Source organism: Aegilops tauschii, chromosome 2 (genome assembly GCF_002575655.3).
Source record: "Aegilops tauschii subsp. strangulata cultivar AL8/78 chromosome 2, Aet v6.0, whole genome shotgun sequence".
Classification (NCBI taxonomy): domain Eukaryota; kingdom Viridiplantae; phylum Streptophyta; class Magnoliopsida; order Poales; family Poaceae; genus Aegilops; species Aegilops tauschii.
In genome coordinates, this window is record NC_053036.3 from 291,769,775 (window position 1) to 291,783,851 (window position 14,077).

Genomic DNA, 14,077 nt, shown 5'->3' on the forward strand with positions numbered 1-14,077 from the left:
CATGGCACAATGGAACAAAATGAAGAGCATCTCGATACGAACATTTTGATATATTACACGCATGAAACGGAGCTGCGTGCAGAGAGTTATGATGCGATGAAGTATGCAATAGAATGTAAAAATCATGGGACTTGGAGAAAAATCAGGGGGGGAAGGGGTCAACCGTCTCGATCTGGATCTGGCGCGGTTCGTCGGTGGCGGTGCGAGCTCGCCGGAGTGAGCTCGGGAGAGGGAGGCGAGGCACCGGAGAGGGAGGAGGAAGGCGCCGGGGACGGCGGGCTCGGGGGCGCGGCGACCGGTGCCGGAGATGCGCAGAGACGGGCGTGGTCGGCGCCGGCGTCGGTGACGGGGCTCGCCGGCGAACGGCAGAGGCGGCGGCGGCTGCCGGCCGGGAGGCGGCGGGAGGTGGCGATCCCGTGCGGGCGACGGGCGGAGAGAGACCGGGCCGCGGGGGGGGGGGGGGGGGGGTGGGCTCGCGTGGGCTCTCCGGGCTTCGGCGGCGGCGCGGCGTACGGGCGCCACATGGCAGCCTCTGATAGGCTGCGGGCGGCGGCGGCTTTTGTCCGGCGCCGGGCGGACACGTCCGGCGGCGCGGAGGAGCGGGCTAGGGTTTCGGGGACCCGGAATTTCGGAGGGGGAGGTGTTTTTATAGGTAGAGGGAGCTAGGAGACTCCTAATGGAGTGCGGTTTTCGCCCACACGATCGTGATCGAACGACCTAGAGCATGGAAGTGACTTAGATGGGTTTTGGGCTGTTTGGAGGGGGGTTTTGCTGCAACACACAAAAGGACTTTGCGGTTACCCGGTTAACCGTTGGAGCATCAAACGACCTCCAAATTGAACGAAACTTGACAGGTGGTCTACCGGTGGTATACCAAGGCCACTTGACAAACCTCGGTCCATTCCGAGAACGTTTAACACCCGCTCACGAAAAGAAACAAGAGGGGGTGCGCCGGTGCATGTGGGAGTGCCGGATTGCAAAACGGACAATGGGGAAAATGCTCGGATGCATGAGACGAACACGTATGCAAATGAGATGCACATGATGACATGATATGAGATGCATGACATGAACAAAATGCAAAACAAAAAACAAAACCCGACCACGAAGGAAATATCATAACACATAGCCGAAAATGGCAAGAGTTGGAGTTACAAATATGGAAAGTTACATCCGGGGTGTTACATGAAGCCCCCGGGCGTAGTTGATCGCGCGCGGATGTGGTGAGGTTCACCGCGCGGCCCTACAGTGGCCTGAGGAGGAAGTCGATAGCAGAAGGGTGGTGCTCCCGACGTCGCTGCATCCAGCAGATCGGCAACGCGCTCCAGCAGTGTATCCCGGCCGCTTTCCATCAGCCTGCATCGCAGCAGCTCCCTTGCCACGGTCAGCGCTGCCCGCATGTTTGCTTGCTCCCGCCGTGAGTGCGGCGCTGTTGCTGAGACATGGCTCGCTGCTCTTGCGGCGGCCCGTACTTGCCGTGGGGTGAGGGTGGACGACGCCTGGCCACGCTGCCCGCGCCCGACGGAGTTTGGCGGCGCTCGAGCGGCCTGGAGTGCGGGATCGAGATCTTCATGGGCAGGCGGCGCTGCCCGGGCTGGCCAGGCTGCCCAGCGGTCAGAGCCGGCCCTTGAGTCGCCGGACATCGTGGCTGGGAAGCGTCGGCGAGCTGGTTGGTGGAGGAGAAGCTCCGGCGCACCCCTACCTGGCGCGCCAAATGTCGGATGTGGGGTTCCGGCAAACCCTTAAGGTTCGAACACTTGGGTGCGAGCGAAGTCTTTCCCTCCTACCGATCTACGCTCTAGCTCGCTAAGATCTCGCGGACGAACTCGACGAACTCGCAACACAGAAAGACACGAGGTTTATGCTGGTTCGGGCCATCGTTGTGGTGTAATACCCTACTCCAGTGTGGTGGTGGTGGATTGCCTCTAGGGCTGATGATGAACAGTACAAGGGAAGAACAGCCTCCTGAGGTTGAGGTGTTCTCGTGGGTAGGCTCTCGATCGGGTTGGATCAAGCTAAGATGAGATGCCCCTACTATGGTGGCTAGCTCTACTTATATAGGCCCTGGTCCTCTTCCCAAATATCGAGTGGGAAGGGAGCCAACAACGGCGGGCAAATTTTAAGGGGGACAGCTAGTACAAGCTATCCTGACAAAAGCGGTCTTCGCCTGCGAAAAGTTCTGGTGGTGACGCCGCCTTGGGCTCCACGATGACCTCCGTCTTGCCGTCCTCCTGGTCTTGATCTCGTTGCGCCAATATAGCAACCTTTGCCTGATGCCTCGGTACTCTTCGCCCGCGCTGGCCTCCTTAGCACCAAAGAGGAAATAAGGATGCTGCGCGCGCTGGTGCCCGCCTGGCGCTGCCTGGTGTCGTTCGTCATGGCTCACGTCACGAGAGCCTCGTGAGGTTTGCCCTGCCTTGATATCTCCGCTCTTCGTGAGCCTGCCTAGCTAGGCCACTCCAGAGGAGGTCTTGCATCGTCCGCCTCGCGAGGCTTGGACCCTCGCGAGGGTCTTGGATGCCTTGTTGATGAAGATGGGTCGTACGACCTGCTGGCTTAGCCACGCTGTGGGCCGCAGGCAGGCAAGTCTAGGGACCCCCGTTCCCAGAACGCCGACAACATCTTTCCACAAGATGTGCCATCGAGATTACCACCTATTCGAGGGATTGAGCATCAAATGAATTGACTTAAACTCATGGTGCCTCGCTGCCCAACCGTGCGCCATACCGTACCAATCTAGGGGAGACAAAGGAGATTATGTGTCAAGTACAGGATCTGCTGAACAAAGGTTATATACGCGAATCTCTTAGTCCTTGTGCTGTTCCTATTATATTAGTGCCAAAAAAGGATGGTACACCACGTATGTGTGTTGATTGTAGAGCCATTGATAATATTACTATTCATTATTGTCATCCTATTCCTAGGCTAGATGATATACTTGATGAATTAAGTGGCTCTACCATTTTCCCCAAAGTTGATTTGCATACTGAATACCATCAAATTCGCATGAAATAGGGGGAGAATGGAAAACAACATTTAAAACTACTTTTGGCTTATATGAGTGGTTATTCATGACTTTTGGGTTAACTAATGCACCTAGTAATTTCATGAGATTAATGAACAAAGTTTTATGTTCTTTCGTAGGATGTTTTGTGGTAGTCTATTTTGATGATATATTGATCTATAGTAGATCTTTGGAGGAACATTTATGTGTTGCTTTTATTGCTCTACGTGATGCATGTTTGTTTGCCAACCTTGGGAAGTGCACCTTTTGCACCGACTGAGTATCTTTTCTTGGCTATATTGTTACTCCACAAGGAATTGAAGTTGATAAAGACAATATTGAAGCTATTGAGAGGTGCTCACAGCCCAAAAAAGTCACATAAGTAAGGAGTTTTCTTGGCCTCGCTGGTTTCTATAGGCGTTTTGTGAGAGATTTCAGCACCATTGCTGCACCTCTCAATGAGCTTACAAAGAAGGATGCGCCTTTTGTTTGGGGTACCACATGCTACTTATGATAGGTGTTGGGATTTCCCCAAAGAGGAAGGGTGTAGCAGAAAGTATTTCCCCCAGTTAAGAACCAAGGTTAATTGAACCAATAAGAGATCCACACAAACGACCTTTAGCAGTACCTACACGCACAAGAGAAATACTTGCACCCAATGCAGGCAAGAGGGTTGTCAATCCCCTTGTACTCGTTAATTCTAAGGATTAAATCTGATAGTGGGACATATATAAATTGCAAAACTAAATAAAGTGCAGCAAGGAAATTAGGGTTTTAGCAATATGGATTTAGATGGACCCAGGGGCCATAGCTTTCACTAGAGGCATCTCTCTCAAGAGCATAACAAATGGTGGGTAAACAAATTACTATTGGGCCATTGATAGAAAAGCGCATAGTTATGATGTTATTCATGGTATGATCAGTACATATGCATTACGTCCATGAGAAGTAACTTACCTACGCCTACTACTATTACTCCACTTCGGGAGCACCTCTTGCCTATCTACGTATTAAGTTCATGACAAATAGAGTAATGAAAGAAGTATGATTACATAATGTAGACAGAATAAGACCAACTAATACAAATACATGCCTCGCTACTCCTCCTGTCATAGAGTGAGGACACTGCAAGATTGAAACTAGTGAGTCTCTCTCGATGGCTCCTCCCACCCCCCTCCCCTCCCCCTCCACCACCACCACCACCACCAACATCGTCGGCAATCTACCTCTCCCACGGCGATCATGATCTATGTGCTGGTATCATGGATGGTCTACTCCCTTGGGATTTTAACCCCGGCCTCAAGGTCGAGGACCAGGTTCGTAGGCGCTTCAGATCCACAGTGCACTTCTCTCCATCCTCTACCTCCAAGGAATTCTTCTTGGTGGTCACCTTTTCCTCAGCTTCCTTCCTCCTCTCTTGTGCTTCGGTTGGATTGGCTTTGCAATGTTGTATTGAGGGTCTTGCTTCTGGTTTCAATGTGACCCATATTGGTGCCAAGAATTTTCGTTTCTCAGTGGCCTCGAACAAAGTGGGACATTTTATCTATGCCCTAAGGGATAGAATTTGGCCAGACTTTGTCTGCCATTTTGGGTTATTTAAACAGCCATGGAATGCTCCATATGATGGGTCTGATAGATGGAGCACGTCACATGAAATCAATGAGTTATGGTCTCGTGATCCTAAAGCCATTCGCTCCAACCTGGGTTTCCTTGAGAAAAGTGCTTCTAAGGATTTTTCTTCTAGTAGTGAATTGGCGAAATTTGGTTTCTCTAAACAGATTTCTACAAACTTGATGAGTTCTTTTGATGATGCTGCTGGCCACATTTCGGATGATTGCCATGATCCTTGTTCCGATGAACTTCTGGCCAATGCAACGGTGTAGTTTGGTAGTTTGGAAATTCCTTTCTCCGCGGTGGGCAATAATTTCCTTTCCAAAAGTTTTATTGGAAAGGACCGCAGAGAGAGTAATTGGAGGGACATTCCTTGTGCTGTTTTGGAGCGTATCTTGGATCTGCGGCAGGCTCATTATGAGGAGACACACATCCAGCAAATCTGCGAATTAACTGACTTGCCATCTTCGGAGGTCATCCACAATCTTCTGGGGCGTTGCTCTAGGTGCTGGTCTCCGAACCATAAGGTGGTTCAATGTAATGCCAAGTTTTGTGACTCTTGCCATAATTTTGAGCGGGCGTGTTTCTGCCTGAGACTACCCCCTGACCAGCCCACCATGGCCTGCACCATATGCAACAACACGGCCCACCGTCGGGCATCTTGCCCAGGACTCCTATGCTGCACACGGTGCTCGTTCCTGTGCCATGACCCACATTACTGCTCAGATCAATATCGCCTCCATTTATTTTGGCGCAAGAAGAAGATGGAGCGGCAGCATATCCCCACCACAAATCCTAGGCGCAGGACACGTAAGCGGAATCCACACCTCCCAAAAGTTAAACAGATTTGGCGACCGAAAAAGAAACCAGAATCTGGGGCCCTTCCCCCGAATGCCATTGGCTTGACGACTCCGCTTTCGGCCCCTCGCCACTTCCCTATTTTGCCACCCCAGTCGACCAACGAGGAGCAAGGAAATCTTCTTCCCTGCTCGTCATCTCCGACGACTGCAGCAGCGAGCGCGGTCGAGCTCTCCACCGCCATGGCCAACTTCCCGGCCCGTCCCTTCCAGTTCGTGCCGATGGGAGCCCAGATCGAGCGTGAGCCGGACAACCGCCTAGCGCGCAATATGATCGTTGTTGATGATCCGCCACTCAGCCATGAAAGGTACGCCTTGGTCACTGCTACCCCTTCAGTTCCTGGTCATCAGAAGCAGATGGTGCTGAATGAAGTAGTCCGCATCATGACTGAGGATTTTCACCTACAGGTGCCTGATGCTTTTGTTTATCCCATTGGGGTTGGCATGGTTGCATTTGCGGATGTAGCGCTCAGGGATCAGTTTATTCAGGAAAGCCCGCACCAGTTAGATCCTCTGGATGATGAGATGACCTTTTATTTTGTGCCACATGATGAAGGAGAAAATATGCGTTAGTGCCCCTTTCAGTATGTTGCCTGGCTTCTGTTTCTAGCTTTCCCAATGGACTATCGGACGGATCATTACATCAACAAGGCTGTTTCTTGCTTTGGCAAATTAGATCTTTGGCACATGCCGGGGCAGAATAAGGAGCGGATTCTAGTCAGAGTTCTTATTAGTAACATTGCACAGGTGCCGCATAGTCTAGTTGTCAAGCGTATCGGCACCTTGCCGGGCATGGGCAGATCCTGGTCAGTTTCGGTGTATGTCCTCAATGGTAGAAATGTTCTCCCTGAGCTGGTTGGCAATGAGGATGAGGCTCCTCCAATGAATGCATCCCCCCATCCATATGAATTGCCCTATCTGACAGCAGCGCAGCAATGGCTGCTTGATCACCAGCAGATGATGCAACAGCAGATCGATGCAGCGTGGGAACCGCAAGCTCCTCTTCAACAACAAATGCAAAATGATGGCTGGGGAGTTTGGCCTGTGGTACCCCCGCCATATAGAGGATTTAGCTTTAGAACCTTGTTTCAATACAATGGCCCCTCGCTAATGGATGGAGTGGAGCAGGAAAGTAACATCTCTAATGATCCACAGGATGAATGGTCTGTCTATTTTGAGATTGAGGAAGCTGCAGATGCTCTGATCAATGGCAGGCAAGTTCCTGGAGCCCACTTCGTTCGTGCTATGGGCACCTCTCACACGATGAGGGTGAGAGCTGAGGAAGATCTTTCTTTTCTGCAATTTCTCTGGGTGATTTCTCTGGGCAGATTCACTCGTTGCATTGAGGGGCCTGAAGATTACTCTACTTCAACACTGTGCCATGGGTGCCTGCCGATAAACCCTCTCACTTTCTGTATTGCTGTAACTCAGGCGGTCAACAGAGGGAGATGTGCTGTGAGCAGTGGCCTTGGCTGCCGCATGACAGTCTATTTCGACATGCCAGTCATCATCCCGTTGGATATCTGGGAAAGGTACGCGATACAGCTCTCTCCTGCAACTGCTGGCGATGGCTTGGTGTCTAAAGCATCTGTTGAAACTCCTGATACTTTAGTGCCTGTGTTATCTGCTGCCAAGCCAACCAATCAGTATCTTCAGAAGATGGTCGCGGCGGAAAAGGCCCCTATTGACACTGCATTTCTGCGCCGCAGCTCTCGTTCCACGAAATACGACGGCTTCAGAATCCCCCAGGTCACTGACATGAAGAAGGGACAGTCCAGGGTCAAGTAGCGGGGCGCACCCTCTGTTGTCCGTTCTTCCAAGGCGACGGCTCCATGCACCAACCTGCTGATCAATGTCCCTTCCACGACAGATGACCAGGTGCCTCCCCCAACTCCTATCCATCAGCTTCAGTTTGTTGGCACTACTCTTTGTGGGATTCCACCTGAGGATCTAAGTTCCCAGAAGCTCCTAGAGGGCGATCAAGGGGCGGCCGACCCGCAGCTGCACTAGGTGGGATGTCGCAGAATAAGCAGTGGAACGTTCTCTGCTGGAACGTGCGCAGGATCAACTCTGAAAAGAAGCAGTTGGCGATTCATAATGATATCGATATTAGTGGGTGTTCAGTGGTTTGTTTACAAGATACTAAGCGCGACTCTTTTGATGCTTCGTTTGTTAAGCAGTTCTGTCCAAAAAAAATTGATATGTTCGAATTTGTGCCCTCTGTTGGGAATTCTGATGGTCTTATTACTGTGTGGATGAGCTCGGTTTTCACTGGTGTTCCAATTTTCTCTGAATCCTTTGCGCTCGGCGTCAGGCTCACTTCGGCGCGGTCTAACGATTCATGGATGTTAGTTAATATTTATGGACCATGTGTCGATCCTAATCGAACAATCTTTACCACTTGGTTGTTTGACCTTGATATCCCTAACAGTGAAGATTGGCTCATTCTCGGCGATTTTAATTTTATTCGTGCACCGGACAACTGTAAAAGGGGAGGGGGAGACGCTAACGATATGTTACTCTTTAATGAGTTCATCAGAAGGCAGTCCCTGGTTGAGTTGTCGATCAAGGGGCGTTCGTTCACCTGGAGTAACATGCAATCGGATCCGTTGCTTGAGCAACTCGATTGGCATTTTACTTCCGTTAATTGGGCCGCGAAGTATCCCAACACTGTTGTTATGCCTCTGGGTAAACCCACGTCCGATCACGTCCCTTGTTATGTCAGCATACAATCCAAAATACCCAAGTCCAAAATCTTTCGCTTTGAAGATTACTGGATCAAACAACCTGGGTTTTTTTATGTGGTTCAACGATCGTGGGCCAAACGCTGCTATGCCCCAAACGCAGCCGCGGTGCTATGCAAGAAGCTTAAAACTCTGCGCTATGATCTCAAGCAATGGAGCAGGAAAATCTCCAAGCTTTCGATGCTCATCGACAATTGCAACAAGACCCTCTTGGAGATTGACGGCCTAGAGGAGAGGAGAAGATTGTCTGCTCCTGAGACCAACTTCAGATTGATCCTGAAACAACATCTTCTTTATTTGTTGGACTGCAAGAAAGCTTATTGGAAGAAGCGTGCACGGTCAGATACTTCAAATTTGGAGACGGCAACACGAAATTCTTTCATAGAGTGGCCACTGAACGGTACCGTAGAAACAGTATCGCATCTCTCAGATTACCCGACAACTCGGTCATACATGATCACGTGGGCAAGGAGGCTGTGCTCTTTCAGGCGTTTAAGGAACGACTAGGGTGTTCCAACCAGACCGACATGAAATTTGACTTGGCTCGGATCATCAAAAAGGTAGAAGGGCTTCAAGCTCTGTCTGCTCCTTTCACCCACGACGAAATTGACAAGGTGATCAAAGAGATGTCGGCCGATCGTGCTCCAGGCCCGGATGGTTTCAGTGGTAGTTTCATCAAGTCGTGCTGGCATATCATTAAGGATGATTTCTATCAGCTTTGCTTTGAGTTTCATGCAGGTACTCTGGACCTTGAGAGCCTGAACACGAGATTTATCACTCTTATCCCTAAAATCCAATCGCCGGAAACAGCTAATGACTATCGACCAATTACTCTGTTGAACTGTTGCCTCAAGATCCTGACCAAGCTCCTCGCTAACCGTTTACAACAAGTCATCCTCAAGATTATCCATCGAAATCAATATGGGTTTCTGAAAGGCCGATCGATTCAAGACTGTGTTGCTTGGGCGTACAAATTCATTCATCAGTGTCAAGCCTCGGGGCGTGAGATCGCGATCTTGAAGCTGGATTTCGCTAAAGCCTTTGACATGATCGAACATGCCTCGATGATGGAGATTATGAAGTGCATGGGATTTGATGATCGGTGGCTTGGGTGGATCAAATGCTTGTTTTCGACGGCCAAGTCCTCGATTCTACTCCATGGGACCCCAGGCAGACAATTCTTCTGCTTGCATGGCGTGCGACAAGGAGACCCACTGTCTCCTCTTATTTTTGTGCTCGCAGCCGATCTGTTGCAAGCTACCATCAATGACGCTTACAGAGCGGGGGATCTCCAGCTGCCCATGCCCGCCCGAGAGGGTGATTACCCTGTGATCCAGTACGCCGACGACACAATCCTTGTGATGCCCGCTGATGAGATCCAAGCTGAAACCATCAAGTCCATCCTACAAGACTACGCGTCGTCAGTGGGGCTGCGCATTAACTTCCAGAAATCAACTCTTATTACAGCCAACACAGCCGCGAACACCACCTCGCATCTGGCGCAGGTTTTTGGATGCTCCATTGGGTCCATGCCGTTTACATATCTAGGGTTGCCCATGGGAACGGCCAGGCCAACAGTCGCAAACCTCATGCCACTGGTATCGTCTGTTGAGCGCAAACTCTCTATGGCAGCCTCTCTGCTTGACCTTGGTTCGAAGCTTACTCTGGTGAACTCGGTGATTACCTCCCTTGCGATCTATGCGATGTGTTCCATCAGACTCCCCCTAAAAATACTAGATCATCTGGATAAATTGCGGCGATATTGTCTCTGGGCAGAACACGAATGATGGCTTGAAAGCAGTCTCCATGGCATCTTGGGATTTAGTTTGCAGGCCCAAGCACAAGGGAGGACTCGGGGTGCTTGACCTGAAGATCCAAAACCAGGGCCTGCTGCTTAAACAACCGCACACATTCTATAACCGCATGGGCATTCCGTGGGTTGATCTTGTTTGGAACACATACTATGACGGCTTGGTCCCGCATGCCTCGGGTCCGTGTGGGTCGTTCTGGTGGAAGGATGTCATGAACCTGGCGCCTACCTACAGAGCAGTCACTTCGGTTGAGGTGGGAGATGGGAGCTCAACCTTGTTTTGGAAAGATGCCTGGCATGGTGATATACTGGCTGATAGTCACCCCCGTCTTTTCTCCTTCGCTAAACACGAAGACATATCTGTCAGAGTGCTCCTGACGTTGCCTACGCTCGGACAAAACTTCTACTTGCCGCTTTCGGTTCAGGCTAGAGATGAGCTCGATGATCTACAAACCTCCTTGGCTTCGCTGGAGCTCACGGAGGTGAATGATGCCTGGCACACGGTCTGGGGATCGGAGGAGCTCGCCTCCAGTAAGTTCTATCTGCACTGTTTTCGGGACATGGAAGCGGATGATGTGTTTAAATGGATCTGGAAAGCAAAGTGCACCAACAAATGGAAGGTTTTTGCTTGGCTGCTTCTTGCGGATAGGCTGAACACTCGGGGGCTGCTCAAGAGGAAACACATGAAGCTGAGGGATGATAACTATGCATGCCTGCTATGTCACCAGCCACCCGAGGAAACGGTGGAACATCTGTTCTTTCACTGTGAATTCAGTAAAACATGTTGGGGGAAGCTGGGGATTGCATGGCCAATGCATGGCAACCGGGTGCAATTTTTGCATGCAGCTAAAAATACGTGGGTCGGGCCAATGTTCATGGATGTCTTTATCGTAGCCTCCTGGAGCATATGGAAGGAACGTAACAATAAGCTGTTTAGAAGTGTGGCGCCGACCGTCGATGGGTGGAGCCAGAGATTCAAAGGGGACTTTGGCATGATGAGACACAGGATCAAAGAGGCCTTAGTGCCATTTGTTGATCAGATAGTTGATCTGATCTAGCTTTACAACCTTATACCTTTGATGTATAGGGATACTCTAACTCCTCCTGTCCCTATGTAATTTATTTCCCATGTAATCTTGTGTCTTGAGATGTAATACAAAAGTCAGTGGGGGGTTGCCCTCACTGTCCCAAGCTTTCAAAAAAAACTGCAAGATTGAACCTACCACACTCTCTCGCTGAATATAAATAGATTTAGTTGGCAAACTAAATGGATAGATCGGAGAGACATACAAAGCTATAACAATCACACATAGTAAAGTTTAGAAAATACTCAATTACTTTCAAGTGAATAACCTAATCATAAACCCACAATTCATCGATCCCAACAAACGCACCGCAAAATATTACATTGAATCAATCTCCGAAGAAAACATTGTATTGAAGATCAAAAAGAGAGATAGATCCGTCTTGCTGCTGCTATGGACCCATAGGTCCTGTGGGGAGGCAGCAAGGATGATGAAGAAGGCCTCCTTGATCGATCCCCCCTCCGACAGAATTCCGGAGAAGGCCTCCAGATTGGATCGCTGAAGAACAGAGGCTTGCGGCGGCAGAAGAATTGTTTCATGGCTTCCTCTGGTGGTTTCTCATTTTTAGGGAATTTATAGGCTTGGAATTGGGTCAAACAGAGTTGCGAGGGGCCCACAAGCTTGGGTGGCACCCCCTGAGGGCGCACCACCTGAGCTCGTGTCCCTCTCGTGCATCGTCTAGTCTCCCCCCGAAGCTTCTAGGATCCCTTGTGGTCCAGAAAAAATAACCATAAAGTTTCATCGCGTTTGGACTTTGTTTGTTATGGTTTTCTATGAAACAATAAAATAGGCAAAAACTGGCCCTAGGCACTAGGTTAATAGGTTAGTTCCCAAAAATGATATAAAATTGCATATAAAGCAGACGAGGTTTATATATAATAGCATGAACAATAAAAAAATATAGATACATAAAAAAAAATCAGCATCCCCAAGATTAATTCCTGCTCGTCCTCGAGTAGGTAAATGCTAAAAACATATTTTTTTATGTTGAATGCTACCTAACATGTCTTATGATGTAATCTCTTACGGTATGAATATTGAATAACGATGAAATAATTGTTTTCAACATAATAATATCCATGAATACTAAAAAACAATTATTACTTTTCAAAATATATGATGCTTAACGAATGTTATCCCTACTCACTAAATTATGTAAGCATGGCATGATTCCATCTTCCCAACATAAATACAAATCATGAGCACCCCGGTGCCAAACCAAATAATTGTATCGTACTTTTTCTTGCTTCAACATTTTTAACTTCACTCAATATATGATCGTGAGACATGGACTTAGCACTATGGGTGGAATAGAATATGTGGTAGAGGAATATAAGGGGACAAAAGTGAAGAAAGTCCCGCATCAACTCGGCGGATCATTAGGTAATGGAGAGGCCTTTCAATCGATATCAATGCGAGGAGTAGGGATTGCCATGTAACAAATGCACTAGAGCTATAAGTGTATGAAAACTCGCTACTAAAACTAAGTGGGTGTGCATCCAACTTGCTTGCTCATGAAGACCTCGGGCATATGAGGAAGCCCATCATCGGAATATACAAACCAAGTTCTATAATGGAAAAATTCCCACCAGTATATGAAAGTGACAAATCATGGAGACTCTGTATATGTAGAACATGGTGCTACTTTGAAGCACAAGTGTGGTAAAAGGATAGTAGCATTGCCCTTCTCTCTTTTTCTCTCGTGTTTTCTTTTCATTTTTAGAACAATATAATGAACCTCATCCCCACTTTTTCGAGGACTCATCAGTCCCCATCATTCTTTACCTGACTGGGACAATGCTCTAATAATGATCATCACACTTCTTTTTTTACTTACAACTCGATGAACTGAAATAATATGACTCTATATGAATGCCTCTAGCAGTGTACCAGGATGTGCAATGATCTAGCATAACATGTATTACGATGATGAACGGTGGCTTTGCCACAAATATCATGTCAGCTCTATGTGATCATGCAAAGCAATATGATGATGAATGATGTGAATGGAAGTGGCATGGAAATATATCTCGGAATGGCTACAGAAATGCCATGATAGGTAGGGATGGTGGCTGTTTTGAGGAAGTATATAATGAGGCTTATTTGTGATAGGGTGTATCATATCACGGGATTTGGATGCACCGGCGAAGTTTGCACTAATTCTCGAGGTGAAAATGGGCAACGCACAGTATCAGAGAGGCTCGCAATATGTGGATAGGTGAGAGTGTCGTATTAGTCCATGAACTCACATTAGTCATAAAGAACTCATATAATTATTATGGAAGTTTTATTAGCCCTCGAAGCAAGGTACTACTTGCATGCCCATAGGGAGGAGGTTAGTAGGAGTTAACCATCGCGGGCCTCTGATTCGAACAACACAAAAGGATTTCAACGAGGAATAAAAATGCTCCAACATCCTCGCCATGCCATGACAGACACTTAAATGAGTAATACATAACATGATTTAATATCCTATTTTTACTAACCAATGATTGTGAACTAATACTCTTTCATATCACTACATCAATATAATTAAATCACACGTTTCATATTCAGTGATCTCACATGAAAGTTTTTATTATACCACTCTTGTATACCTATCATTTTCGGACTAGTTTTATAACCCGTGCACATTACCACTTCCTATTTAGACTCTTAAAAAGATATAAATGAAGCACGAGATCATAAATCATTTCTATAAAGTATACCTACCGCCGTGCTCTAAAGATATAAGTGAAGCACATGAGCAACTGCCTACTCAAAAGATATAGGTGAAGCACATAGAGCATTCTAGCAAATTATGACGAATGTGTGTCACTCTCAAAAGGTGTGTCTAGCAAACAATGATTGTGGCAAAGTAACAAACAAAATAAAACTATAGCACAAGACGTTCCAAGCAAAACTCATATCATGTGATGAATAAAAATATAGCTCCAAGTGATATTACCGATAGATTGTAGACGAAA

The 14,077-nt window shown here is 48.0% G+C and overlaps 1 protein-coding gene across 1 annotated transcript; it reads left to right on the plus strand.

The window, feature by feature from the left end:
- The first annotated feature begins 7,487 nt into the window (after window positions 1-7,487).
- LOC109738927 (uncharacterized) lies at window positions 7,488-11,084 on the plus strand. The gene is made up of 4 exons (XM_020298023.1): window positions 7,488-7,819; window positions 8,378-8,554; window positions 8,647-9,892; window positions 9,993-11,084. Exons 1-4 carry the CDS (start codon window positions 7,488-7,490, stop codon window positions 11,082-11,084), a joined length of 2,847 nt encoding a protein of 948 aa, XP_020153612.1.
- Window positions 11,085-14,077: the final 2,993 nt, after the last annotated feature.